This window comes from Lates calcarifer, linkage group LG4, assembly GCF_001640805.2.
Source record: "Lates calcarifer isolate ASB-BC8 linkage group LG4, TLL_Latcal_v3, whole genome shotgun sequence".
NCBI lineage: Eukaryota > Metazoa > Chordata > Actinopteri > Centropomidae > Lates > Lates calcarifer.
This window is the reverse complement of record NC_066836.1, coordinates 6,044,568-6,072,135: the sequence shown is the minus strand read 5'-3', so window position 1 is coordinate 6,072,135 and position 27,568 is coordinate 6,044,568. Positions and strand designations below refer to the sequence as shown.

At 42.1% G+C, this 27,568-nt stretch overlaps 1 protein-coding gene across 6 annotated transcripts in view; it reads right to left on the bottom strand.

Moving 5' to 3' along the window:
• LOC108884240 (microtubule cross-linking factor 1) overlaps positions 1 to 27,568 on the bottom strand; it is a 67,779-nt gene that overhangs the window by 28,786 nt on the left and 11,425 nt on the right. For 4 of the 6 annotated variants that reach the window (XM_018678025.2, XM_018678026.2, XM_018678030.2 and 1 more), the window contains exons 5-7: positions 7,765 to 7,824; positions 5,613 to 6,995; positions 1,340 to 1,486 (exon numbers count right to left, since the gene is read on the bottom strand). In XM_018678025.2, the coding sequence (XP_018533541.1) occupies positions 1,340 to 1,486; positions 5,613 to 6,995; positions 7,765 to 7,824 (1,590 nt within the window). The remainder of the gene's footprint in view (positions 1 to 1,339; positions 1,487 to 5,612; positions 6,996 to 7,764; positions 7,825 to 27,568) is intronic. The other 2 variants (XM_018678027.2, XM_051069885.1) reach the window with 1 other exon arrangement.

Here is a 27,568-nt window from a genome sequence, read left to right as displayed (position 1 = left end):
GATTAATCAATAAAGTAAATAATTGTTATCTGCAGCCCTAAGGTGCATAAAGAAGCGATAATACTGTAGCTGTCTCACCATTACAGAAGGAAACAAACTGTCTACCAGCATATTAATTTTTGGAACACACAACTAACAAATTTGGCTCAATAAATAAGCTTAAATTTCCAAATTGGCACAATACAGCTTAGCTTAGCTTTATTCTGAAGGACTACGCAAACTACTTTCTTCCTCAAAGAGGTAAATCAATCACAAAATGTCCAGGGGCACATGGTAGAAAATTACAAACGCAAGGAGAAGATGCTAAATCAAAGTTGAAAATAAACACCAGTGGCTGTAGGAGTGGATATTTAGTGTGAAGGTAGAGTGAATGAAGTGAAGTTGTGTTGAGCATCAAAAAGTGACTGTGGCTGGAGTGTCACTAGACATGCTGGACTGAGCGGCCTTCTGATTGTTAACGAACACTTTGTAAAACTGTGTGAATGTTGCAGAAATGCTCCTCATAGGGGTTTATTTTGAAAAACATGTGCACACACACACATGTGCAGTAGGTAGATTTGAGACTGTCAATATTCTCTCTTTTACCATTTTTCATTTTTCTCTTTTCCTCACATTTGCCCTGTATCTGTAAATGTTATCAATTGCTTTGCTATTGAGCAACATGTATAGCTTTATTGCTTTTCCAATAGTCAAACAAACACTCCAAAAATACACCTCAGAACACTAAATCTGTGCTGGAACTAAATCATTTTTAACTTTATAAGGTTTGTCCACATCCAGATGACTTTACATTCATTAATTAGTAGGGATGCTGCGATTCTCTCCACTGTATCGGGTATCAGCCAGATGTGACCGATCCACATTAAATACAGCTTCTTTATCAAATTCAGTCTTTCAGCTACACTCAGTCCCTCGTGGTGGGCGACTGATTTTAGCACCAAAGCAATCTCTGGTCTCACCAACATCAGATCAGTACTTGCTATTACAGATATCAAGAGCTGAACTACTGGAGTCAGTGCTGGAAGAGGAAAAGTCAGACCGGCATATCCCAGTTGGTCAGCATGTCTCAGTGCTGTGCATGGATCAGTATGTTGAAAAGTATGTTGTTTTGGGGTTGTTTTTTGGAGTGTTTTTTCACCCTGCGGAGCTGCATTTTTGAGAAAGTGTTCGGTTCATGGGAAGAATTTGAAAATGAAAACAGTGTCCGGGTCAAATATTCGCCCAGATTAAACGCTTTAGACTGTACACAGAAGGCCCATGTATGGGGCTCACGGTGGAGCCAGTGTTAACTCAGTCCCACAGGTTGGAAGGGGAGATGGAGGAGGGAGGAGGCACTGACCTCTGCTCTTAAAGCCAGGGGCCTGTGGTACCTAGTGAGTCCTGTGGCTCCCCTGCTCTGGGCCTGGCCCCCACCCTGGCTCTGGCTCTGGGGCTCCACGCCTCGCTCCTGTCCTAGACGCCACTCCAGCTCATCCCTCTGACCGGACTGTGAGTGACGTGGGTTGGGGGAAGGGGGAACGAAAGGGGGTGAGGGAGGGGTGAAGGGGGCGAGTGTGGACAATGGCCGTGAGGGGTTAAGGGGATGAGGGGGGTGACAGGTGCAGGATGCGGGGGTGCAGGTAGTAGTAGTGGCAGTGGTGGTGGTATTGGAGGAGGGGGGAGATGTGTGTGAGGTGGATTGTGGACAAAATAGACAAAAAGACAACAAACCGGGTGAGGGTGGGGCGAGGAAAGAAAGTGGGCAGGGAAAACAAACAAAAATAAAACAGAAAATGGGTAAAGAATATAAGCAGAAGGGGGAAAATTAACTAACAGACTACACGGTGTGGAGAAGAACAAACGGACTAGAGTACGAAGAAAAGCGCAAAGAGAAAGACCAACTTAAAGATGACGGCGTATGAGAGAGATGAGAAGAGAACGAGAATGAGGATGAACAAAATCATGGGCTGAAACATCTGGCGGGAACACAAAGAGGAACAAAGAGAGGGAATCGGGGGGGAAAAGAATGCAAAACACTTGTTATGAAGCGCATGCAATGAGGGATACATGAGTCCAAACCAACAGCTGAGAGATACCAACGGCAAACTGCAGAGCGAGAGCTAGCACGCTAAAGGTTTTCAACACATGCCCGTGCACAGCCGTGTGTGTTGTAGAAGCAGTCGACTAAAGAAAGTTGAATCTTGAGCCTGTATGATGCACATTGTTTGTTTTTTTCAGACATTACAGCATTTAAAATACACTGGAGACATTTTGAGGCTTCAGTCGAGCTTTAAGTTAGCACCATGCTAGCTGCTCCCCTTTGCAGCAGTGCCCACATTTTATTTCTTTGTGTGAGGATTTTTTTTTTTTCTAACTAGCAGGAACTTAATACTACCATGTCAAAAAAGGATCTACAAGAGTGTATAGCATTCACCAAAGGAAAAAAATAGGTTGTTTTCTTGTAATTTTGAGAAATTATTAACTCATATGTTTGACACTTTTATCTCATAATTACCTGATGATCTGAAGACCACAACATCATAAGTTAAGTGCAGCCATATCATGTGATTATGTTGATTTCTTTATAATTATGATGAGACATGAAGGTAACAATTAAGAGAAAGTATTTCAAACTCTTTACAAGTTAACTGCAAGATAAACATCTCACAATTATGAGAAACTATCATGTATCACTCATGTATTTTACACTTTAATCTCATTGTTATCTCCTACAAATCTCATAGTCACAAAATCTGTATCTTTGAATTTTACCTGACTTGCATAGAAGATATAAGATTTTAAATCAGATTTTGTTAAAACAAGATAAAAAATATCATAACTATGAAGCTGAAACTATGAGATGCTATGTAATAATTCAGAGATTTGTAAGCCATAAACCTGAAATAATATCTAAAATTTTTATTGAAATCTTATAATTATTAAGACGCTAAAACAAATTCAGAAATCATAATTACAAGAAAACATCTTTAATTTTTTTTCTCCTGTGAATGCACTTACAAGTATCTACCTTTTTTAAAATGTATTTATTGCTTTTGCACCTACGGTACAACCTGCTCTTTGCTCAGTTTTTGCTCTGCGGCCTTTTACATTTAAAACTCGAACACTCTACAGCTTCTTTCTCAATGGACGAAGGCCGTATTGCTTTAAACAGGTGTGAGTTGTTAGTACAGTGGTTAGCTGTGACTAAACCACCCAGCTTCACCCAGACTAACCAGTGAGTCCTACAGGCAGAGGAGCAAAGCAGAAACAAGTCATTGGATAGAATGAGTATGGAGGAAGCTTCAGTCTATTATCTCTACAAAGCAGACTGGGTTCTTGAAGTGAGAAATGTTTGAAGAGCTGTTTGTTGTTTTTTATTCCATACGACAGTCTGGCTGATTAGAAAAGACATCCAAGATGTCCGCCTGATCGTGCAGCACAGAGATAATGAACCTGCTTTGGAAGAGTACACAGTATGTTGACATGTTGACTTACACTAAGCTGCAGTAAAACAAGGACAGAAAGCAGGATGCCAGCCAGCGAGGTTCTTCCACAGGCAACTCACACAGCGCCATGCAACTCTGGTATAGGCTCTTTTTTTTTTTTCTTTTTTTGGTTGTTGTTGTTGGACAGAGGTTATTTTAGACAGCGCGCACATTTTTATGGTTCGTTTCCTTGGCAACACCATGGAGTAACCAATCCCACGTGTGTGTGTGTGTGTGTGTGTGATGATATGCTGTGCAAACATAGCAGCTACACCATTTATGTCATAATGAGTCATATAAGTGATAGCATGGTGTAGCTGAGCTAAAAGGGAAAATATTTACTAGACTTCATCATGCAACAATTCACTGTGTCAAGAAAAGGTTTTTTTTTTTTAATCAAGCCAAATGGAAGAAGCTGCCGTAAATCCTTTAGTACTTACTCCATTCATACCAAGCACCCTTTCAAGCACCCTCCTAAGCACCCTTCCAGGCACCCTCCCCTGGCCCTGGCTGACTGGAAGCAGGGCAGCTGCAGACAGTGAGTGCAGGGAGGAGGGAGGCAGGCAGGCAGGACTGCTGGCTATGAGGATGTGCATGGAGATGCAGATGTGAATGTGGCAGCAGCGGGAAGCGATGGTGGTGGGTCAGGGGAGGGGTGGCGGTGGTGGCGGTGTGGTAGAGCTGGGTGGCTCATGGTAGAGCGAGGGGCGAGGGTTGGACCTGATATGTCACCCTGTGGTGGCACTGGAGTTCTTGGGGGGTGGGGGGCGATTGTGGAATCTCTCAAAGGCAACTTCCTGTTGAGGCTTTAAAGGATAGGTTCGGACTTTTGCGTGTCAATCTAACCTCTCATAAGCTTCCCTGTTTCTGGATAACCAGTCCAGCACCGGGTGAATTCTGCGTCACAATGACATGAACTGTTGACATTGAAGGACTTTGCACCACAAGCCATTTATCCATGTGGTCATTTCAAAGACAACTCATGCAAAATCCACAAGGTTGAAGTGATCGTGAGAGTCGGTATTAATACTGACAATCAAGATCAGGTGTCCTTTTGCCCTTCTGCTCCATGCAAGGTTTCTGTCTTCCCTGAGCTCGCCTTAGGACACTTGTGTTAGAAATTGACAGGTCTACGCCCATGTCAAACTCCCCACCTGTTGTAAGTACAACTGGCGAACAAAATCTACAGTTGTCACTCTGTGGGAAAATGTACTCTTAAGTTAGTTAAGCTAGTTTGAGGCCTCAGCGGTCTGTCTAGACGATATCTTTATCATGACGGGACGTATCCCTCCACCACGGCACTAGTGCCTACATTACCCACAATACACCTTGACCACCAATAGTTTGGTCAGAGATTCAGGTGTTTTGCTAGTAGCAGCTAACGTACCTGTAAAAAGACTTACTTCCCCTTTAAGAGCACATTTTTGCACAGAACCAGGACTATGGATTTCGTCTCTCATTTCTTACAGTGGAGTCACACCACAGCGGGTATGGACTGATTACAGTGACCCATAACTCCCTCAATACAGATATTGTATTAAGACAGACTGGAAAAAATCAGAACCTATCCTTTAAGCCATGTTTGCCTACAACTCAATGAGATTCCCATTGACAGGCGTGTCTGTGGATAGTGTGTGTGCGCTGAAGACGTACGGCACTGCCACTGTCTTTAATTAGAGTTGGTTTGTTTTTACACACAGTGCTGACTTAGGATCTTGTTTAGTTTATTTTGGCATTAAATGGTCTACTAATGACTGCACACTTAGGGGCCATTTAAATCAAAACTAAATGAATTCTCACATTTACAAATACACCAGTGGGTTTACTCATGGCTATCTCTATATCTGGATTCTGTCGGCTCCTTAACATAATACAGAAACAGTTTCATTTTGCCCACTGCCAAAGCAATGAAGCCATCTGGTATGAGGTTTTCGTGTTGTTCGTTCCTGCGGCATGATATCGTCCGGACACCCAGGTGGGATTATTTTGAGGTTGAATACTAATTATGTGTTTTTATGTAAGATTTTTTAAAGAACATCTTGTTTTCATTGGTTGTATGAAAAACTGTTGCTGATATTTAAAGGGAAAAAAACATCTAGATGTACCAGAAGGTGTAAAGGTCACAGGAAGTCTATCCACTGAACTTACCTGGAAGTCTGTCACCAGGTCTCTTCCAAAGGTGCTGATGGGAGAGTCACGGGACATGGAGGTGACTGAGGACAGGAAGCTGCTGGACTCTGTGAGGTTTGGCATTGGTGACAGATCGTCTGTCCTTTCCCTCAGCCCCTCCCCTACGTGGTCCAACTTCTCCATGAAGATGTGTAGCTCAGTGCGGAAAGCCTTCATGCGAGTGTTGATGGTGTCCAAGACCTGGGTGTCAGGCTTGGATCCAGACGCTGTCCCTCCCTCCACGCTCTCTCCTGTCGTCACCAGCAGCCTGCCCTCAAAGATCAAACTGTCTGTGTCTGTGATCAGTCGGTCGACCGTCTTCCCGAGCCTTTCTGCCTCTCGTTTCACGTTGCTGAATGATTCCCGCTCTTCCCTCCTGCGATTGGCCAGTTCGGTGGCGCTGAGCTCGCTGCCATCCGAGGGTTTGATGCTTCCGAACCCTGAGGTGGTTGTTGTTTTCTCAAACATGTCTTCAGAGTCGCTCTCTCCCCCAATGGGGCCCTCCCTCTTGGGATGGAGGAGAAGAAGTCGTCCCGTCTCCTCGTCCTCAGCGGCCTCTCGCCGGCCTGTGTCGCTCTCTGCATCGCTGTCTCGGGGGCTGCCGGTGCGCAGGCCGAGGTGTGCGGCCAGGTCACAGCGCTGGACGTTTGACATGAGGACACGGTTCTCGTACTGCAGCTTCATCACCTTTCCACTCAGCTCGTTGATCTGCATCCTGGCTGACTTTAGCTCCTCCATCATCATTATGGAGCCATTTCCATTCCCCCCGTTGCCAGGTTTGAACAGTCCGCCTTCAGTTCCTTCCTCACCAACGGGCCCAGAGCTGCTGCTGGGGCCGAATTTGAAGCGATTGAGTTCGGACGTCAGCTGCCTGTTGTGGTCCTCGATCTCTGAGATGGAGCGGCGCAACAGCTCTGCCTCCTCCTCCACAAACTGGAGATGGCGACGTAGCTCGCTGGCCGACTCCAGCGCGTCGCCACCGTACGGAGATGAGGGCATGCTGGAGAAGGGTTCTCGCCCAAAGCAGTCCCTTTCGTACTGACACCGGATGTCTTCATTTTCTGCCCTCAGGCTGCGGTTCTCCACCTCCAGCTCCACAATCTTTCTGCCCAGGATGTTGGCCTCCTCCTCCACCAGCTTGAGCCGCAATCGCAGCTCAGCCTCTCGAGTGGTATGGGGGCCTCCGCCAGAGCATTCAGCCAGAGGAAGGGGACTGTCCACGTCCCCGTAAACGGACTTGTACTTTTGCAGCTCCTGCTCTAGTTCGTCCTTCTCCCGGCCCAGCTTCGCCATCTTTTTCCTCATCAGGCTGGACTCCTCCTTGGCAAATTGAAGCTGGCACCTGAGGTCTGCGCTGTCCTCCTGGTACGGTGATAGAGATTAAATGACACAATGGAAAACTTTAAATCTGCAGTGAGTACTTTTATGGAGCAACACTATCATTCACTTGAAGAGATGAGTCTGATAACCTGATGAATTTAGGTCCAATATTCACATAGTTTTAACTCTGTTTTTGGTTTCTACCAACTCCTGAGGGAAATGTATGGCTTCACTCTGTTCACCATCTGATCTCTACGCATCAGTTTGTTTACTGGTGCCGAGGAGGTAGTGCAGAGAGGGTTTTTAGAGATTTTTAATTGAATACAGGTGCCTGCTGCAGCCAAAAATGATGCTATGGGAGGCTGCAGGCCAGATAGCTAAACAATGAGCTACAACTTAGTGGAGCTGCAGATTTGTTTGATAACTCTTCCCTTTCATATTGCCACATTTTCACTTCATTTCACTTTATGTCATTTTTAATACACTAGTTTTTATAAAAACATACATTATAGGAGCTTTAAAGGAATAAAATCTGCCATATTTTATGTTATTATTATGTTGTTGTCTACAAATCCCACTGTCTCTCAATACTTCTGTCTTTCTGTGGCTCTCAACCTGAAGCCCATTCATTCTTAGTGAAGATGAAAATCTTAAAACACAGGTCACAGATATAAAGCACATTTAATACTGCATATGAGGCGCTCATGACAGCTGTGATAATGGAACATTTCACACAGTGCAACAGTGTGTTTTAGTCTTTTCATAGAATTTAAAAAATATTCTAAGAAAATTAAAAATTGATTTTTTTTACCTGACTTGAGGATTTCTTGTCTTTGAATGTTTCCCTGCTTCCTCGTCTCCTCAGAGCAGTCTGTAAAGGAGCAAAGAAGAAGGATGTAAAACACATAACTGAACACAAACACTTAACCAATCTTAAAATATCGGTTCCCCTCCGATGATCATTGCTGCTGCTGCTGCATAACGGAGAAGGAAAATTAAAAACACAGACGTTACAACCTGCTGACAAAAGCAATAAAAGTGGCTTTGTGAATTCAATAGTGAGGATCTCTGCAAGTTTTAAGATGCTATTGATATTTCCATATATTATGATGCCAGAGTTTATACAGGCATGTCCAATAACTGACGATTATAGATAGTGATAACTGACAGTAATAACGGTGCCTCATAACAGCAATGCAGTGGCTTAAATGTATGTTTCAAAAAGGCCAAAGAAGCACTAATCTATGTAGATGTCTTACATAACATTTCCATCAGGTAGGGAGCATTTACTCTGATACAAACTGCAGATCACATGACATAATTACTGTCTGATTCATACACACAGTAATGGTAACAGCCTGTATCAAAAGCCAACATCTGGTTACCATGTGAGTCAGTGAGTGGCAGGGCAGAGTGGACAGACACTACACACAACATGTGATTTATATGTTGTCATGTAGATTCAGCTCCGTATTAAGTTCAGAGAAACTTCAGAGCACAGATCATGAGGACGTTCTGTTGCATCTTTTGTCGTATGATGCAGCAGGGACGCTTTACATCCCATTGAGAGCTCGGTGCGACAGACGTCTTATCCCGGCTCAGATTCAGTGACACATGGCGCTTCCACAAACGCTCAGAGGGGAAAGCATCTGCCTGTCCAGTGGGGAAATCTGTCCCGTAGCTAATACTACAGTAGGCATCGCACGCAAAGCCTGGATAAAACGAGGCCTTCTGCACGCCAGCTTAGCCTTACCCACAAATGAAATCATTCATTTTTATCGAGTCTGTTTCTTATAACATCAGCTGCAGCTCCGAAAGACAGGGACAAGTAGCGAGAGGAAGGGAAGGAGAGAGGAAATGAAGAGAATAGAGAGAGAGGGGAGAAGAGCAGAGTACACAGCTTTCAAGTGTGAACCTTTTTTCCAGGAACAGATTGCTGCCCCAGCAGAGTTATTTAAAGGTTCTGATGATAAGTTAAGCCACAGCCAGGCTCCTTTCTAGGAAGCATAATTTGATATTAATATTTCCGATCTCAGAGTCACAATCGTATTTCAGTGTCAAGTCAGTCTGATACAGCAACAATTTCACTAATGCTGTGGCAAATGTTTATTTTCATTGGTGGTTGATCTGTTGAATTTGTGAATTCATAAATGCCTGCAACAATTTCCAGGAGCCAGTAGTTGGTTAAAACATCTTTCAACTGGTTCTTGTCCTTTAGATAAAGAAACGTAAACCAGATAAAACATGAAATAGTTAAAATACTAGTAGTGGATAAGAGGGCCTTTTTTCACCCCAAACATTCAATGCTGTCTCTATATTCTCCCTGTTAATACAAAATAATGCAGGGTTATGTAAGAAAAAAATCTGCTACCAGACCCCAAATGACAAAATGAAATTCCAGAGGCACAATAAAAGTGTGTGGGTGGCAATAAAACACCATTTGAATCTAATTCCCTGGAGCTGTGATTAGCATTTTCTGAACAGAGAGGTGCTACTCCTCACTTCCATAACAGGGGCTGTCGAGGTGACTAGCTGTGAGATGTTCTTAATCAATTCAATTACAACAGCAAATACATTTTGAACAGAACGTAGTTGTGACCAGGTTACGTTTTATATCAACATAAAGAGAAAGTGTTGTTAATTAAAAATGTTGATACTGATCAGTAAAATTCATTTTGTTTTCCACCAAAATATCTCATCATGCTGCATTTGATTAGCTTGTGGTCACTGCAGCATAATCAACCTTTATTATTATTATTATATGCTGAGTACATATTTATTATTATACTGTTTGTGTGCTTTGTACGACTGCCATCCACTCTGACCACCACATGCTGACTTCTGGGGCAGTTAAAAAATGGCTGCCTTTGAACATCCACCCAGTGATTATGTTTGTCGCCACAACATAAATGGGAAAACAACTTTGTATTTATATATAAACATAATTTCTAAGAGGCTTAACATAAATGGGTGTCTGTCTGAAAGAGGTTAATGACCCCTTTATACAGCGACTGTCATCAGAAATGTGTTTTTTACTGCCTGTATGTGAAACAAATAGAAGGAAGTTTGGTTTTATTCCACAGATGGTCAGTTTACTTGGATACTACTGACTGGCTACTGGCATTAACTCACTTCAATGTTCTTTCATGATCATATTTTGTATTTATAATAAACTCTGAGTTTGCAAATCTGCCTGCCCCAAACTGCCACCTGAGAAACAAATATTGAATTGAACTGAATTTTTGCCAAGTGAAGAACAAAAGTCGGTGAACAGAACATATTCACATATTCATCACTGTTTTCAGCTGCTGCTTTTTTAGCACACTATGCACCTCTTCTACTTCACTCTCATTTTTCCTTTGTATAAAGCAAACTCCCCACTGTATGAGCTCTGTTGCCAGCCAAAATAAGACCAGTAGGACAGTGTGAATCATTCATGGCCAGACGGATGGAAACTGTGAGGGTGAACCTGTTTTGCCCGGAGCAGGAACGGACTTTGACTCAGTCTCTGGCGCTGTGACAGGAAGGGAGCGCCCACTTGGAGACGGCACCAAAACACGAGCATACAGTAACCAAACTGTGGGCAGTGGTAGTTACAGAAAGAGGTTTTTGTCTCTAATTTGGTGTATTTTTTTATAAACTTTGTTCCCAACATCATCTTTTTTCCCTGACGTTTTTGAGACGTTTCTGTAGCACTGAGTCAAATTTACCGACATGCTTCTCTGCTAAGGTGCATCTCACAATCAATATTAATCAGACTTTTATCGACATGTTTCTGAAGAAAACTTTGACACACAGGAGAGTTTCAAGCCTCTCTGTCCTCCCTCTTGTTACCTCCACAGCGTTTGAAGTCTCTGTGTCTGATCCAGACTCAAAACCTCTGCGCTCAAAAAGATCAATCTGCTTTGAGTTGAATGCAGAGGTTAACAGTACACAGAGTTTTTTTGGGCAACCTTTGCCTCACATCCATTACATGCTGTGTTTGACATGTTGTTTGATCTAGTCACAGGCACAGACTGACTTTTCCCTTCAAAGGAAAGCAGACACATTTGTTTATCCCCATATTTAACTTGTCAGATTCAATTTTTCAATGCTCCAAATAGTTACATGTCAAAATAACTGAGACTGGTGACACACTGCTATTGTTTACCCCGTGCAAACTGCACCTGCGCTAATCTTTTCCCATAATCCCTCCATATCTAACACACCTCAGCCCCAGGTATTCCTCTCCAAGGCTGTGATTGTTTTTATTTGATGATGACACGCTGTAATTCATTGTTTACTCCAGTTATTTGCGACTACATCAAACATGTCAACCCGTCCCCTCCCAGTCCAGTATCTCCACCACCAGTCGAGGTTTAATTCCCAGCCCTGGTGACAGAGCTAATCTCTCCAGGGAGACAGCGGATTAGACGGCATCTTGTGCAAAGCTCCTCTGAACCCCGGGACCTGCACAACTAGGGATCCCCTGCTTTACTGTGCACAGAAGTCAATTTGAGGCTCAGAAAGACAACGACAGTGTGATCAGAGAGTAAAAGATTTGAAGGAACACTGATCGAACAGAATGTCTGAGCCATTATCCTGTAAATACAACTGTGCAAACTGACCTTTAGATACTGGTTGGCATTAATCTGAAAATGCCACTACATATTTGTTATGGTATTGGTATTGGTGTTTTGATATTAGAGATATGATATGAGAATTTATAAGAAGCAACTCATTCACTGTGTTTTAAAAAACAGATCCTGACAGACACATTTTCTGGAGTTAGACAAACTATAGTAGCTTCTTGTGTATTTTTTTCTTAACTTATACTTATTTTGACTTCAGCAATTTATAAAATGTTGTACAATTTTAAAGCTATTTAACATTTTGACATTTCTATTTATCCAGATTCCGACTGCCCTGACATTTATCCAGCTTTAAGTACATTTAAAATGTATACTGAACACAAATCAAAGGCAGAAAATACTATGAGTAACACAGACACCTCAAAGGGGAGGGAGGGAGTTAAAAAAAAGGGATCAGAATGCATGAATAGTTTGCATGTAGATAAAGAGCATGAAATAGAATAAACAACCTTATTGCATTAATGAGGCTGTTGCATTGTGTGAGACTGTTGCTGAAAGTTGTGAGTTGGCAGGCACTTAATAACACTTTGTATATCATGTCCTCTCCTCATGAGCCTCAGCATCAGCACCTAAAAACAGGGGGCAGTAAAACTGTCAGCACGGCTGCTGGGATCGTGTTTTTCAGTGTCCCTGAGTGGAGTTGCTGCTAAATGTGAATATGTACAAGAGAGAGAAGAGAGAAGTTTTAGTGAAGGAATCCACTTACACACCCACAATCCTAATCACTCGGAACAGGATCAATAAGATTAGCATTTTACAAAGCGAGGTCACACAAACAGTAGGAATAGGAGATAAAGAACTGCAACAGAGAGGTCACAGGTTTGATCCCTGTAACAGATGCTGTATCTCCAGACTGAAAAACCTTCAAGCTTAACACTAAAACCTCAGCTTCCTCCTGAGTCACCATCACTCTCTGACTTTGCCCTTTGACACCTGCTGCACAGTGAGATACAAACAGTGCATGTTAGTGCATCAGTTCTTTTTTTTCTCTCTTCATTTCTCTTTATTGATCTTAAACGAGTCCAACAACATTATTGAACGATGAACTGTTTAAAAAAAGGATCGAGATTGATGCAGCAGAACAAGAGACATCTTTTTTTATTCCATGCATTCTTCTTACTTCTCAAAACCTAGTGCCTACATTACCCACAATGCAACTGGCCACCCACAGTGCTAATTGGATTTTTTTTTACACATAGTGGAACTCCACCTTAAGATTTGTTAGATACTTGATAACATTATATATAGAGAGAGATTTTTTTTGTTTAAGATATTTAACAAAAATATTTTCCACTATTTGTTAAATGTATTTTTATTTAATACTGAAGTTAACTGTGCTGCAGTGATTTGCATTGCAACCTAATAACTCATTGGTTTTTAATTAATTAATTTGGACGACAGAATCTCATCATGCTCGATTTACATAAAATTAATCTCTAAAATGTAGATGACTAACTGATCATTTAAGTCACTTATAAAGCAAAAATGTGTTTTTTTCTGTTTAAAGGACTGAAAATTGCAGATCTGTGAGTTTTTATCTGTTGGATGGAAACAATCTGAAGATGTCACCTGATGCTTGGAGAAGTTGTGATGATATTTTTCTCTAGTTTCTGGCATTTTATAGACTAAACGACTTGCAGAAAAAATATTGAACAGATTAATCAATAATGAAAATAATCATTATTTGCTGCTTTAACTGCACAGACACTGTGCGTGACTATCGCTCCACAATTTAACTCGACATTATCTTTGCCTCCGGATCAGCTCTGCAGCACAAACACACACAGTATACATCTGCACATCCTCTGTGTGATTGCATTTCTTCCACTTAAACACACAACTGCCCTCATGCACAAGAAAAAAAGACACACACAGAAACACACACACACACATGCCTCCTCATCATCATTTGAATGCACTGCTCTCACAGGCCTGTTAGCATGGGTTAGTGGCAGTCAGTCATGCAGGCTGGCAGGCAGCTCCAGCTGGTGACGGAGCTGGCTGTAGCACTGGTGCGGCTGGTTTTACTCCCCTGGGCGTCTGCCAGCCTGTGGGATTTGCAGATTGTAGTTACACAGTCGTTACCCTGTTGGGACTGAGCGAAACAGGCGCAGCGGGTCCTCACCGACTGACTGACTGAATGACTGACTGTCTGTATTTCACTGGCCTTCTCCTGCACCTCCCAGCTGGACCCTCTCATCCCTTTTCTTACTCCCTCCTCCTCCTCCTTTTCTTCTCTCCTCCACATCTCCTTCCATTTACTCTGGCCTCACATGTCACCCGTGAAGGACATGTGAAATGAAGGGGGCGGCTAATGCAAGTGTGTGTGTGCTCACTGTGTGTGTGTTCCTATCCCTCTGAGAACCAGCCGGACTTCAGACCATCAAAATGAGGTCATTTAGTCACTAAAACCACCCTTGAAGGCCTAAATCTGAAGGTAAGGTGTAACGGTGTTATCAGTGATAACAGCAGCAAGCAGCCTCACTGAAAGAGTTTAGGGTTAAAATTAGATCAGGATTATATTTGGGCTACAGAGGGGTTGAAGTCAGGGTAAGGATTTGGCTTTAAGATATAGATTAGAGCTAGAGTTAGGTTAATGACAAGGTAGGGATTAAATTTAGGTTCAAGTTTGGGGTTAAAGATTGCACAAAAGTTGAAGGTCCTCACAAATCCCGTTACACAAACCGTGTGAGTGTGCTCGGCTGCAGACAGATGATGTGTGTGACAGTGTGTTTATGCTCAACAATTACTTCCAGCATTACCCTGCTCTCCACTGCAATTAGTGAAGTGTCAGAAGTCGCCATTACGGTGTGTGTTTGTCAGTGTGTGTTTGTCATCCATTAGTCCAAGTCTCGGGGGGCGGATGAGTAAAAAAACAAGTCCTTCAATAGGTAACAGTTGCACAGTGAAGCTCTGACACTGAGGGAAACATACTGCTGCTACAGTCTCACTATGAAATCTTGGAAAAACTATGTGAGTGTGCTCACGAGGGAGAAGGAGAATATTGTGTACTCTGACACGCCTGTTTGCGTAAGACACAGAGGCATTTTTGGAACAAGTGCCGGATGACATCGTACAGTGACATCACCAAAAAAAATCCCAATAAGTGGGGAGGGGGGAGGAAAAAACATTTTGGGGGTGGAGGATGTGTAAGAACGGGAACACGGCGGGTGTATTTTCGGCAGCATCTGTACTCAACAGCTTGGCCTATTTATGATTTTGCTCAAAGACTGTAACACAGCCTGTGCAGGGAGAGAGAGTGGCGTCTGGCTCTGGTAATGGGATTTAACAGGAAGCGTGGTGTGACCAGCAAAAAAGGGGGTGGGATGGAGGGGCTGGGGCTCGGGTGGAGGGGGGGAGTGGAGCACAAAAGGAGCTGCGACGGCCGCTGGATGCAGATAAACCCCCTCTCAGCTCTGACAGTGGAGCCTAAGACTCCAACACAACAGAATAAATATCGCTCACCCGGCGGGAGAGCTCAGAGAGATAAGTCGCTGTGAAATGTTTAGAGGCAGATTATATTAGTGAGATCTGGATGAATGAGCCCTCAATCTGGACTGTAATCCATTTCAATAAATTAATTAATACAGCACACACACTTGATTGAATGTATCTAAGTGTCAAATACTCTCTTTGAATCATTTAATTTAATTTTTCTCCATCCAAGGACATATTCTGATGCATGCAAGTGTTTGCTTCTACAGCTCCTGCTGCAACATGATTTATGGCGGCGTGTTATTTTTATAAGGACGATCAATCTTTGGCTTGCGGCACCTGCAATGGTCTAAATATACTACATCTGGATGTGCTCCATCAGCCAAATATGAGCCATGCAACCCATTGAAATTCAATTTGCCGTTGAATCCGGTGCACAAAAACCCCACACAGGCTACAGCGAGGCTACTGCGAATGGCTGTGGCAGTGATATTTCAAAAAGCCCTAAACCAATCAAAGCTGACAGAATTAAAGTAATCCAGTAGAGTGCGCTGCTCAGACAGTGTGCACACGTGTGTTATCTGCAGTCATCAGTCTCCTACATGAGTCTAACAACGTGTGGGTGCATGTCTTTTTGTGCTTTTCCTCAGTGCATCCTGCTGCACGGGTGCACGAGGCGTTTGTGGGTTTATATATTACTGTCGGTGTGTGTGTGTGTGTGTGTGTGTGTGTATTTGGCAGTGACACAGGCTGGATGCAGCACTCTGTGAGGTCACTCCAATGTCAGGCCATCCCCAGCGGATGTGAGCATCTTGTAAACAGACTCTGGCCTCTCTATCGCTCCTGTATCTTGACATCAATAGCTGTCCGGAGATTGCTCCCCACCCCTGTGGTGAATGTGAAATCCTTATTGTTGGACACAGGAGAATCATGCTATTGAAGGCAGCAGCTGATCTTAAAGCTGCACTTGTCAATATTTTCACATTAATAATAGATCACATGACTGTGTGTAATGTGAAAGGGGTTTCTCGTTTTGGCAGACCTATTGAAAATTATCCTCCAACCCTGCAGTTCCTCTCAGTTCTAAGGAGCATTTTAGCATCTTTCACCTCATTGTTTTCGGGTTTTTTACAGACACAACTTCATTGTTTTGTTCACACTCATTAGCAACATCTTTAATGGTGGCAGTTTTCAGGTAAAAAATTCTAAAAAACCATCGCACAGACCGACAGTTAGCAACTAGCTGGTGAACATAGCATCCAAAGAGCCAGATATTTCCCTCAGGAGTTGGTGGAGAACAAAACAGAGCTAAAAGTAAGAATATTGAAAAGACGACTCCTAATGTTGCTCAGTGTCTGTTTGATGCGCAAATATGCAGCTATTTGTCTGCACTTTCACTACAACAACTTTACAAGATGATAATATGCCCATGTTGAGTTTATTTAACTGCCTTCAAGTGGCAAAAAAATATCCATCATGGATTTCTCACAAGATGTAAAGAGTTTTGAAGGGAGACTAAACCACTAAGTTAAATAATAATGGCTCTTGTTGTTATATATATTCTTATTTAATTCAATTGTCAGGGGCAATTATTTTTGAGAGACCTTCATAGTGTTGTTCAATTCTTCTCCAAACTAAAGCCCAGAGGGAACAATGAAAAACATCTCTGTCATTCAGTAGGTGGACCATGAAAACAAACAAACTCTCTGCAGTCTACTTCTAAATTCCTTCTAAATTAAATAAACATTTCTCAATGGCTGTGTTGAGAGTGTTTCCCAACATGGTAAATGTGCTGGTTTGTGTGTTTTAAGATACTGTACCCCACCACATGAACCTTTATAAATTTACACTGACTAGAGCAGCCTCAGTGGAGCCTTCCTTAATTCTTCTCTCAATCTTTAAATGTCAATGCCCTTTATGCTGTATAACAAGCATATTCCAAATATTATTCCAAATAAACACGAGAATAAGGAACAAAGATGTCCTAGGTGTCAGCTCCCTGTTCCACTCCATGCATAACAAGCATAACATCATGGCTGAAATGTAATCATCATATAATACGGGAAATCCTTGATCTGTATCATTGAAAAAGATCAAATTAACTGATTACTGGACTCACCAGCAACAAATCGAATTATATGTTTTCAAGACATCTTGTTATGAAACAAAGACGAAAAAAAAGACCCAAGAAGCACATTTGCCCTGTAATATACAGAAGCCCACTGTACTGCTTTTGCAATAAACCTGTGGCAATAAAGGCTGTGAATTAACAGCTGTGTTATATGAGGTGTCAACAGTGCTTCTATTCTTGGTTGCCCACTAGAGACCTGTAGGTCCTACAGCAGCCTATAGATTGAGAAAACAGTAATTCTCGTAGGAATCGACATGGGTAGCTATAGCGACCTGCCCTGATGTGCACAGGTTGTACATCATCCTGTGCAGCAGCATGAGCACAGTATGCCTTCCTTTGTGTGTTTGTGTGTGTGTGTGTGTGTAAATGAATGTTTGTGCAGTGTGTGCAGGAGGTCGCGTGTGAGCAGCAGAGGGTCACTCCCATACTGTTCCTCTTCACTAAGCCGGTCCTGACCTCAGTCTGAGACCCGACGTGCATTAAAGAGCAGTACAATGGAGCTTTTATGGGGCGTGTCACTTCGCTTTCACTCATGCTTTACAAATCTCCCCGAACAACCCGACGAGCCTGGCATGCTGCGTGCAGAAAACACGCCAACTGGCACAAACCAAAGACACAAGGTTGAGACAAATTTTTAGGTGAAACAAGAAATTCCCCAGGAGTCTTTCCACTAATCCCACGTACTGCACTGAGGAGTGCTTTTGTTTCATGCTGATTTGAAATAAAACAACAGGAGACAGTAATTACCTGCTAATAATAATTAGCAATTTTCCTGATTAGAGGATAAGGGCTGAACAATTTAGCAAGCGTAAATAACTGAGTGTTTGAGTGGCTACAAACTGTTTCCCTCCACAGTGAATCAGGTTTAACAATAAAACACAAGATCAGCCTTGTGATAAGTCACTGTCTGTGTGTGTGTGTGTGTGTGTGTGTGTGTGTGTGTGTGTGTGTGTGTGTGCTGCATGCATGATACATTAACTTGCTGGCAAACTGGTTTTCGACTGCCTCGAGTGGGTAATGCTGAATCGGCAGATCCCACGGTAAGAAGGCAGCAGGAGGGAGAGAGAGAGGGAGAGGGCAGAGGCCATACTTCAGTGAGCGCTCCCATTAGCAGCTTTAGCTTCTCTGAAATGTATAATTACAGTCAGCTCCACCTCAGGGTCCCTTCATGACACCACCACAAACGGGCCAGGTTCATTTTAGCATTTTACTTTAGCTACATCTTCACATGCACACTGCTTCAACAATGTTCAGTACTGGGGATGATTTAATGAGAAGAAGTAGTAAAAAGAGATTAAATAAAACAAGGAGAGAGGCAGCAAAGATTCTGTGTTATCTTTGTCAAGATACGAGCATATTAGACCAGACAGAGGCCGATAAGACAGAGGGCATGTAGAGTCCTTGTATTTACAGTATGAGGCTTCTGGAGTGTGCGACCTGTGCGCATAACTGAGCCTACATCAATGAGGACAAGCAGCTGTTTCTATGGACATTATACTGCTAAAATCTGTGAGTAATTTAATGAATGGGGAAACTGGCTTAAAATAAAAAACATGGCAGATGCATTTTAAACAATTAAAGTTATTAATTAGAGTATTTATAAATAAAAAGGTTATGTACCAACCTATTATCTCTCCTCAAGTAGTCAAGTGTTCTGTAATTAGCTGTAATCTCCTGTTGATACAATATACCAGTAAAATACATATAAAGGCACAGACGCAGGATTAGAGATTAAATGTCAGTCATTACTGTGATCTAACGTCTTTTTTGTTTTCAGTATTAGATGTTGAAGTTAAAAAAGCAGAGCAGTGTCTTTGTGAAATTAACTTTGAAGTGTGTATTACATAATATACAAGTAGCTTTAGGGAATTAAAATATTCTCCCTTCTTATTTGTATTTCTTAAGACTTTTTCTTTGGATTTTTTGTTTTTACCTCCTGACCACTGAGCAACACCAAATTCTGTTTTTTTCTTCTCAGATTGCTTCATTTAAAACATTTTTAGAGGAGAGAAAGATGTAATAGTATCTAGTTTTCACAAGAAAGAAGAACAAAATAGATATAAGTCAGAAGAAATACAGTATTTTGTGTATCAGGAGTCTGTTTTCTCATCTTTTCTATCCTGTAAATCCTCAGGTTTATCTTGTGCCCCTTGGAGGCCTCCTGATTCTCACTGATCTAGATGAACTGTTTTTGACATTTGCACTTCTCACTACTGTTTGTTTGATTCTTTATTAATACTTATTCTACCAGTAGGTCTCACTGGTATACACGACTACCATACAGGCGAAAAGGAAAACCTGCATGAATTAAAATACAAATTCTTTTGACCTCACATCGTCAGTGGAGAGTCAGAAGCGGTTTCCCTGTGAACAGTAGTAAAGCCAGGAAATCACAGTAATTAATGACCCATCGCCCGGCTGGGCTGTCCATCACCGGCTGCCATGGTAACGGATGGTTGGAGACGGGCAAATCGAAAAATCTGACCTGGAAATAGAAGGACTGAGACGAGGAGCAGCGGTCCTCTTTAACTCAGAGAATCGAGCAATTGATTTAACATAAAGGATAAACTTTAAACTGTATATGCAATGTGTTATCTAATAAAACACTGCAGCTTTTAAGAGAAAAGCGGCAGGCTGGATGCAGCCATGATAAACAGCGAGCTGCTGTGGGCCTGATTTAGCCCCCACTCGCTGATGTGGAGGGTTGACAAGTGCAGAACTGGCAACCTCCCCCCAATGGCTCTATGAGGGAGCTGGTGGTGGAGTCTAACAGGGACACAGGTCCTCGACTGCTAGAGGCCAGAAGGGGGAAGTGGTGATTGATATTTCTGTTATAAAAGGGACACGAGGAGACGGTCGGGCAGGATGGGCAGACATCAGTGAGCAGGAACATTTTGAAAACATTTCCAGCCCTGAGACTTCTCCAAATGGCTCTTATTATTTTTGTTATAATGTGTTTGTGTGAGTGGGGTTTCCTGTAATGTGACAATGTAGATAGAGTCAGTCACAGAAAATCACACTAAATGGTCTTTTTAAATACTACGTATAGTACCAGGACTTAGAGTGAGCCTTTGATTAATAAGTAAATAAATCTGATTGGCAATGTCATATATAATAATGTTAAGCCAGTTCAGTTTACACTGACTAATAAGAAATAGTGATGCCAGAGGTGCTGGTGGGCCGAGATTTCAGACTTCAGAGACAGCCAGACATCCCAGAGTTACAAATCTTTATGCTAAGCTAAGCTAACTGCTTCCTGCCTCCATAATTAACACACAAATATGAGAGTGGCAGCAGTCGTCTCTAATTCTTGACAATAAAGTGAATTAACACATCTCCCAAAATGTCAAACTATTCCTTTAAAAGGCCAAAAGGCTAAAATATATTAATTAATCTCATATATAAAAATTGTAGCTGATAATTTTTCTGTCAATTAACTGTTAATCGATTAATCAACTTGTCATTTCAGCTCTAAGACCAAGACAGATTAGCCCCTTTACATAAAAGTGTGAAATCATTATTCACTTTATTAGAAGGCTGCAAGTCCAACATAACAATAAACCCAAAGTGAAAGAGGCAACAACGGCCCAAAGGTAGAAAAGCAACTCTGGAAATGAGAAGAATGAATGAGCAGCTCATTTCCCTCTGTGACAGCCATCATAGCCGTCAGTGAAGCCAGGAGACTGTAGTGGACAGCTCCCAGGTGGGAATGTGTGTAACTGTTTAAAAGAGCATGCAGACTCAGCAAAAAAGCCTTTCCCAAGGGAGACGCAGGTGACCAAAAGAGGCCAATACATCTGAAACGCATTCCCTCTGCTGCTCCGTCTGGAGGTCATATAAAGCTGTCTAAAAAGCCTGCGCTCTCAACGACAGTTCACACCCGTGACTCTAAAAGGAGGCTATAAAAAAAAAAAATTCAATGTGTCACAGGAGTCGTCCCATTTGCAGAGCAACACTAACAGCTATAAATGACACTGCGACTCAGATGGGCCAAGAGGAGGGAAGAGCTGCCATGTCATCTGCCTGCAAACTCCTCAGCAGGTCCGCCGAGTATTCTGGGACGACGGGCTGGCAGCGAGCCAGTGGCGTGTAATGTGCAGAGATGAGAAAGAGAGGGGGAGAGGGAGCCATGTGGGGAGGGCAGGGGGAGGCAAATGTCGCCCTGCACTCATCACGATGTACAGAGGAGACGGATAAGATCGGAGAGCTACACTTGACTGGAGCCTCCGGGTGAAATAATGCTGACAAATCACAAATGGAAAGGGATACTACGTCTCCCATGCTGTTCCTGCCATAACAAATATCACCAGGCTCAAACATGTCAAGAACAGGGATCATCTCTTTTTTTAAACGTAACCTGCCTTAAACCAGTTGGTCCAGCTGAGATTTAGGTATTTCTCTTTCAAAGGTGACTTAAAGGATAAAGCTGGTGTTATTTTAAATGAATTAATTTGTTTTTATTAACTAACAATGAAAACACCACAACCAACACTGAATTTATCCTCCTGACACACTGTCTGAGTTGTAGCTGTCACAATTTATTCCAAATTCAAACTCACTCACTGGAACGTGGAGAATAATTAAATATTTGATCAGTATAATAGAGTCTGTGTGATTGATGGCAGCCACAAGACTGTCTGCTTTCCCAGCCTCTGCACCTTTTCTTAGCAGATCCACTCGAGCACTGATTATAACAGATTGATTTTCAGCCTCTTCCCTAAATTTTGGCAGGAAACCTCTGCACATGAAGGATGGCAGTCTACCAGTCCAGAGCAACAGGGAAGTGAGCTAATGTAAGGATTGCTAGAAATGTAATAACAACCTACAGTAGATGTGTGTAGCATCGGATTAAATACAGCTACTACACAAGCCTAGTTGAGAGGAAAATTAACAGGAACTAAGATTCAGGTGTTTGACTGAACGTGATCTGTTGCAGGCTGTGTGTTCTGCTCCAGTGGGAGCTGGTTGTAAAACACACACAGATCAGCTGCATGGGTTATTGACCACTAAACTAGGTTATTGTTCTCTTCCTTAATGGAAAATGCAGGAACTAGCAGGTTGTGCTGCAACACAATCAAGTAATGTAAGGAAGCCTTTTGGATTCAACATCACAGAAGGCAAAACTGACCTTTTGCCAATCTTTGGAAAACAAAACAAAACCAAAAAAAGCAATTTCAGAGAGAAGCAGACAGAAGAGTTTACACTGTGTTTCTGAGGGAGATATCCAGGATGTTAAATGCTGACTCAGCAGCAAAAACATGTTTAAAAAAAAGGAAGATAGAAGCTAAAGCTTATAAGATTATAATGTAAAAGTGAACCAACTGAGGAAGAGGAATATGAAAATAGGAAGCCACATTGTTCCTGTAAAGCAGCATGTGTATACACTCAGTAGAGAGAAATACTAGTTAGCGACTGCTGTACACATCCTTCCAGCATCTATCTATCTATCTATCTATCTATCTATCTATCTATCTATCTATCTATCTATCTATCTATAAGCAGAGACAAAGTATAGATGCAGAAAATGCCTCTGTAGAATCACAAAGATCAGACAACTGAATTCACTGAATCAAATCTTATTCCAGTGTTACAGTGAGAAACACAATAAGTTCATCTAGAATCTGCTGTATCTGATTGTTTCTGTAAACAGCCTCCTCAAGATGGCTGCCGGGCTCTAATTAAGCCTTTATCAGCAGCTTATTATCCTGCAGCCCGTGATTATCATCTAGCTGGGGACTGCAGCCATTTCTAAGATCATCTACTATTCATGATTAGCATGAGCTGAGCTGTTTTTTAAGAGTTTTCACTCTGTGACCGTTAAGTATGGGTTTATGGTAATAAGTCACAGATACATTAAACCTTATGATCCCAGACCTTATCAGTCTATCTGGGACTGTGCAGCCATGTTTCCTCTGCTCGCTAATGGGAGCAGAGGAGGGTGTAGGATGGATGGAGAGGAGAGGGTGAGGGGTGGGGGTTAAAAGGGGAGTACAAGTGGACGGTGGGGCCGTCCAGCTGGCCGATAATGAGGTCGTCTTCCCCCGCGCCACTTTCGGCCACTCGGTATTACCCTGTCCCCTTGTGTGTGTCAAATGGCTCACAATAGGTTGGTAATAAGAAGGAGGGGCCTTCGCCTCTGCACACATGCCGTCTTTGTGGCTTGAAAAACGGTGGGAGGGGGGAGCCAATAAAGGAGGAAAGTGAGATTTGAAATACTGTGTTATTATCAGATCCCAGAAGGCCACCGGGCCCTGCCACAGAGCGCTGTAAAAGATAACGAAATCTGAGCTCAGGTGGCAGCAGAGACCCACGGTAATCTACAGAGTCGTTGTTAGCCCAGAGGGTGGTCCACATCAGAGGGGTGGTGTTTGTACAGTAAGTGCCACAGCTACAGGCTAAAGTGGATTTTCTAGAGCTTGGAAACTTTTTCTTTTTTTAAAGAGGCTTGGATGTCATTCACTGAACTGCTTCTTTCAAGGTTAAACAAACGTTTAAAATAAAGAATACCACCTCCTATTTTACTAATCAGTGATATTTTAACATTCTGTAAATGTTTTGCTTTATTTTAGATGGATTACTACTCTGATTTCATGACATATTTATGTATATAGATATGGGAAGTTATGAAGCTTGTGGAGCAGTTTAAAGTCACTCAGCCGTTGTATCAATTTCTGTGTTACCACATTAAATAAAATCTACTGACAGCAAGTCAGAGCCGAAGGGATAAGCTTCACTAAGATGTCACAGCTTCTGATGAAGTCTTGCCTCGGAGTGCAACAAGCTTTGCAGGCAAGTCTCTGTCTTTATTGCTGGAGTCATCATTTAATCATGACTGTTTGCATGCCACATACAAACCGGGGAGAGCTGGGAGTCCCAGCCTCCATCCGCCTCCCCACCCGCTCCTCCAACTCCTTCTTATCTCCGACAACAAGCACACTTCACTTCAGACAAAAGCACTAACTTGTCTATAGGCTTCCACAATGCTCAGATACATGCTGCTACATCTACTTTATGGAGAAAACACACAGGGGATTTTGCTCATGCAGCTTCCAAGACCAGTATATTGCCCAAAAATAGAGCACTCTGAATATGATAGTGGGCGCAGGGGGGAAACTGTAAGCTTGACCAGGCACAACTCTGCACTTTATGGAGGAGCTTACGTGCTCTTGACTCAGGAAAAAACTTAAAAGCATCGTGAGTTGTAGAAAATACCAATTTATTTCAGCTGTATAAGAACTTTGTCTAAACTTAATACAGTCTGCAAACTGAAGAGGTGAATAGGTAAACAATGTGTGGACATGCATGTGCTTCATGATGGCTGTCAGCTCTCAGTCCCATGTTGTTGTTTTTTCCAACACAGGCGTTGATATTTTACTGAACTAGACATCCTGTATAAACCTTAAATCTCTTGTACTTCACTCCTGTATTGAAGCCGTCTTGTACCCCCATGACTCAGACAGTCTCTGACCTCTGCCACATCAAATGAACTCTTTTAGTCCGTCAGACTACAGCGACTGACTCACTGACTCCACACACACACCCTGTAGTCTCATCTATAAACACAGTTTTTGACACAAACGACTGCGGGCTGATGGATAGCATGTGACCGGGCTCGGATTATTTTGGAGAAGTGAGAACTGGTGCTTACATCAGCACAGTTTGGATATGAAGGCGTGCTGCAGTGATTTCTGAATCCTGCTGACAAAATGCAACACAGCTCACGAATACATCAAACTCACAGCCATGTATCAAACAATATTTACACAGTACAACAACAATTATACCTGGTTAAATTAAAATTTTCAGATTATTGTTGAGGTTTTCATTCAAACATTTGCTGTTTCCAGTCTCTCAAATGTAAATATCTCCTGCTTTACTTTACTTTATATCGAGGTAAATTGAATTTCTTTGTGTTTTGAACAATTATTCAGACAAAACAAACAATTTAAAAGCATTAATTTAGTTTCTGGAACTTCTGTTGGGTGTTTTTCTGTCAATTTTACAACTAATTACTCAATGACAAGTGACAAAGTATTTAGCAGAATATTTAATAGTGAAAATAAGCGCTGCAATTAACAATCTTTTTTATTATCAACTAATCTGCAGATTATTTACTCAATTAATTTATTTATTGTATTTGTAAAATACAAAAACACAGACTAAATGTTCATAATCCAACAGCCCCAGATGTATATTACTGTTAGAAATGTTAAAGAAAAGCCTCAAGAAGTTGGAATAATCACTGTAGCTCTAATGACAATAATAACCTCCCTACTTAAAATAATAATTCACCTCACTACTGGGCTAACGTGTTAGCAAACAATGGTCCTTTAGGAGTCATGTTTGTGTCCACCTGATGAATCTAAGTTCAATATACACTCTTATTTCTGTTTGGTCTCAACTCTGAGGAAAATATCTGTCTCTTTAGCTGCTAAACGGTCCACTGTGCCCACAGTCTGTGTGGTGTTGAGCAGGTGGTGTACGGCAGGTCAATCCGTGTTTTCACGACAAAAACAGCAGCTTAAGACGTGAGAGATGAGAGATGTATAAATCTAAGTAGAGCTGAGGGGATCTACAGAGTCGGCTGTGGGTTTGTGTCACATCATACATGCTCATCTGATACATTGTTGATATAAGTATTGATTAATACGCCCTCATTAGGATCTGACCCCTCCTGTTGTTCATCCTCTTTTGCCCCATGACCAGAAATCCCAACGGCTTGGAAGTGATTCCAAAATCCCTCCTCATACATAACTCAGCTGCATAACAGAGATGAAAGCCGACATCCTCTCACTCTTTACAACCTTTGGCGAGGCCAAAACCACTTTTGTTGAAGACGATATTTCACTCAGGGCTATGGCCCCCAACATACTACTGGGAGCTCTATTTTCCTGATGGCCTGTCTGTTCCTTGTGTTTGGAGGAGAGGTGAGAAACACAGTGACTCAGCCTGAGTTACAGTCTGCCAAGCTGCTGTCAACCTGCCTAAATATAACTGCTAATACCATTTGTTACAGTGGAGAAGAGACGCACTGGGTGGGAACTGTGTATGTTCTTCTGTTTCCAGATCTAGGTTAAGCTGAGCAGCATAATGTGGGATGATGTTTTTCTGGACTTAATTCCAGTCTGATTTTTTACTACACTACATTTTACCACCACACCCAGAGTATATCTCAGGGAGGAGTCTCCTGCAATGCCTCAAATTCAGTTTGGACTGTACCATCCGTAAATGGGATTTTTTGATCATCCTTTATAGATATGATTCATCTCTGCAGCAGATTAAATATGCATACCATAAAAGAATTACTGGGTCAGAGTTAATTTATCACCTCAGAGCAAAGCTGATGGATTACATTTGCCTTGATAGGGAGTTTGTTTCTTATTGTGAGCTATAAACATCACCTGGAAGAGACCTGGAAAGATGGCAGCATCCTTGAACTTGCAACAATTATGGTAGCAATGCCAGAGACAGAAATATTTTTGGTCCCACAAGCAAGTTGATCATGCAGGAAATAGCTCCCAGGTGGTTCTTGAACTCATACATGGTGACTTAAGCAGCTATGATAAGCATGATATCTTATTTTTACTACTTCAAGACAAAAATCTTGACTGGTTTTCTACAAAGAAAAGCCCAATGGATGCAGCATATTGTCAGCCTCTAAAAAATTAAAGAGGTGCTCTACATCAAAACTAAAAACCCAGGTCAAGTCTCATCACTTCCGAAGATGACTACAGACCTGTTTTTGAAATGCTTGAAATTGCACCTCGATGTGTCTTTGATCGCTGCAACAGCAAATGCTTCAGGGTGTTTTATGATTGTAAAGCAGCAGCCCTGATATTTCCAGAAATTAAAACACTTGCAAAACAACAAAAATGTCGACACGGAGGAGGAATTTCATTTTTTTTTTAACTTCAAAGGACAACTGCTTCAGAATTACAACACGTCACTGCAGGGTTTTCATGCAGAATCTATGATTTCCTGGTGATAGTTTGCCTGTTGAGTATCAATATTATAATGCTTTACGACCACATAAGTCAGTTTTTTTAAGAATATTCTTAAATGGACTTCCATGCTTTTACATGTCAAATAACTTTCATATTTTTGCAACATATTTTTTGAATAAACACCTTCTCCTGTTCATTATGTAAATGGAGAAGCTTTATATGGATGTGTGTCACTGCAGCAGATTTCGACTTACAGCAGAGTCCCTACGCTACTCCTCTCCTCACGCCTGCTCTCCTTCCCATTGGTGGAGTCAGACACAAGATACTAACTAGGTCAATGAGATTCCTTCACACTCTTCCAACAGGGAACCACAGCAGAGGAGAAGGAGAGGGTACGATACGAAGGAGAGGTGAGAGGCAGAGATGAGAAGGATCGGGAGATTCTTCAAAGCCAACATTTCTTCTGCTGAGGTG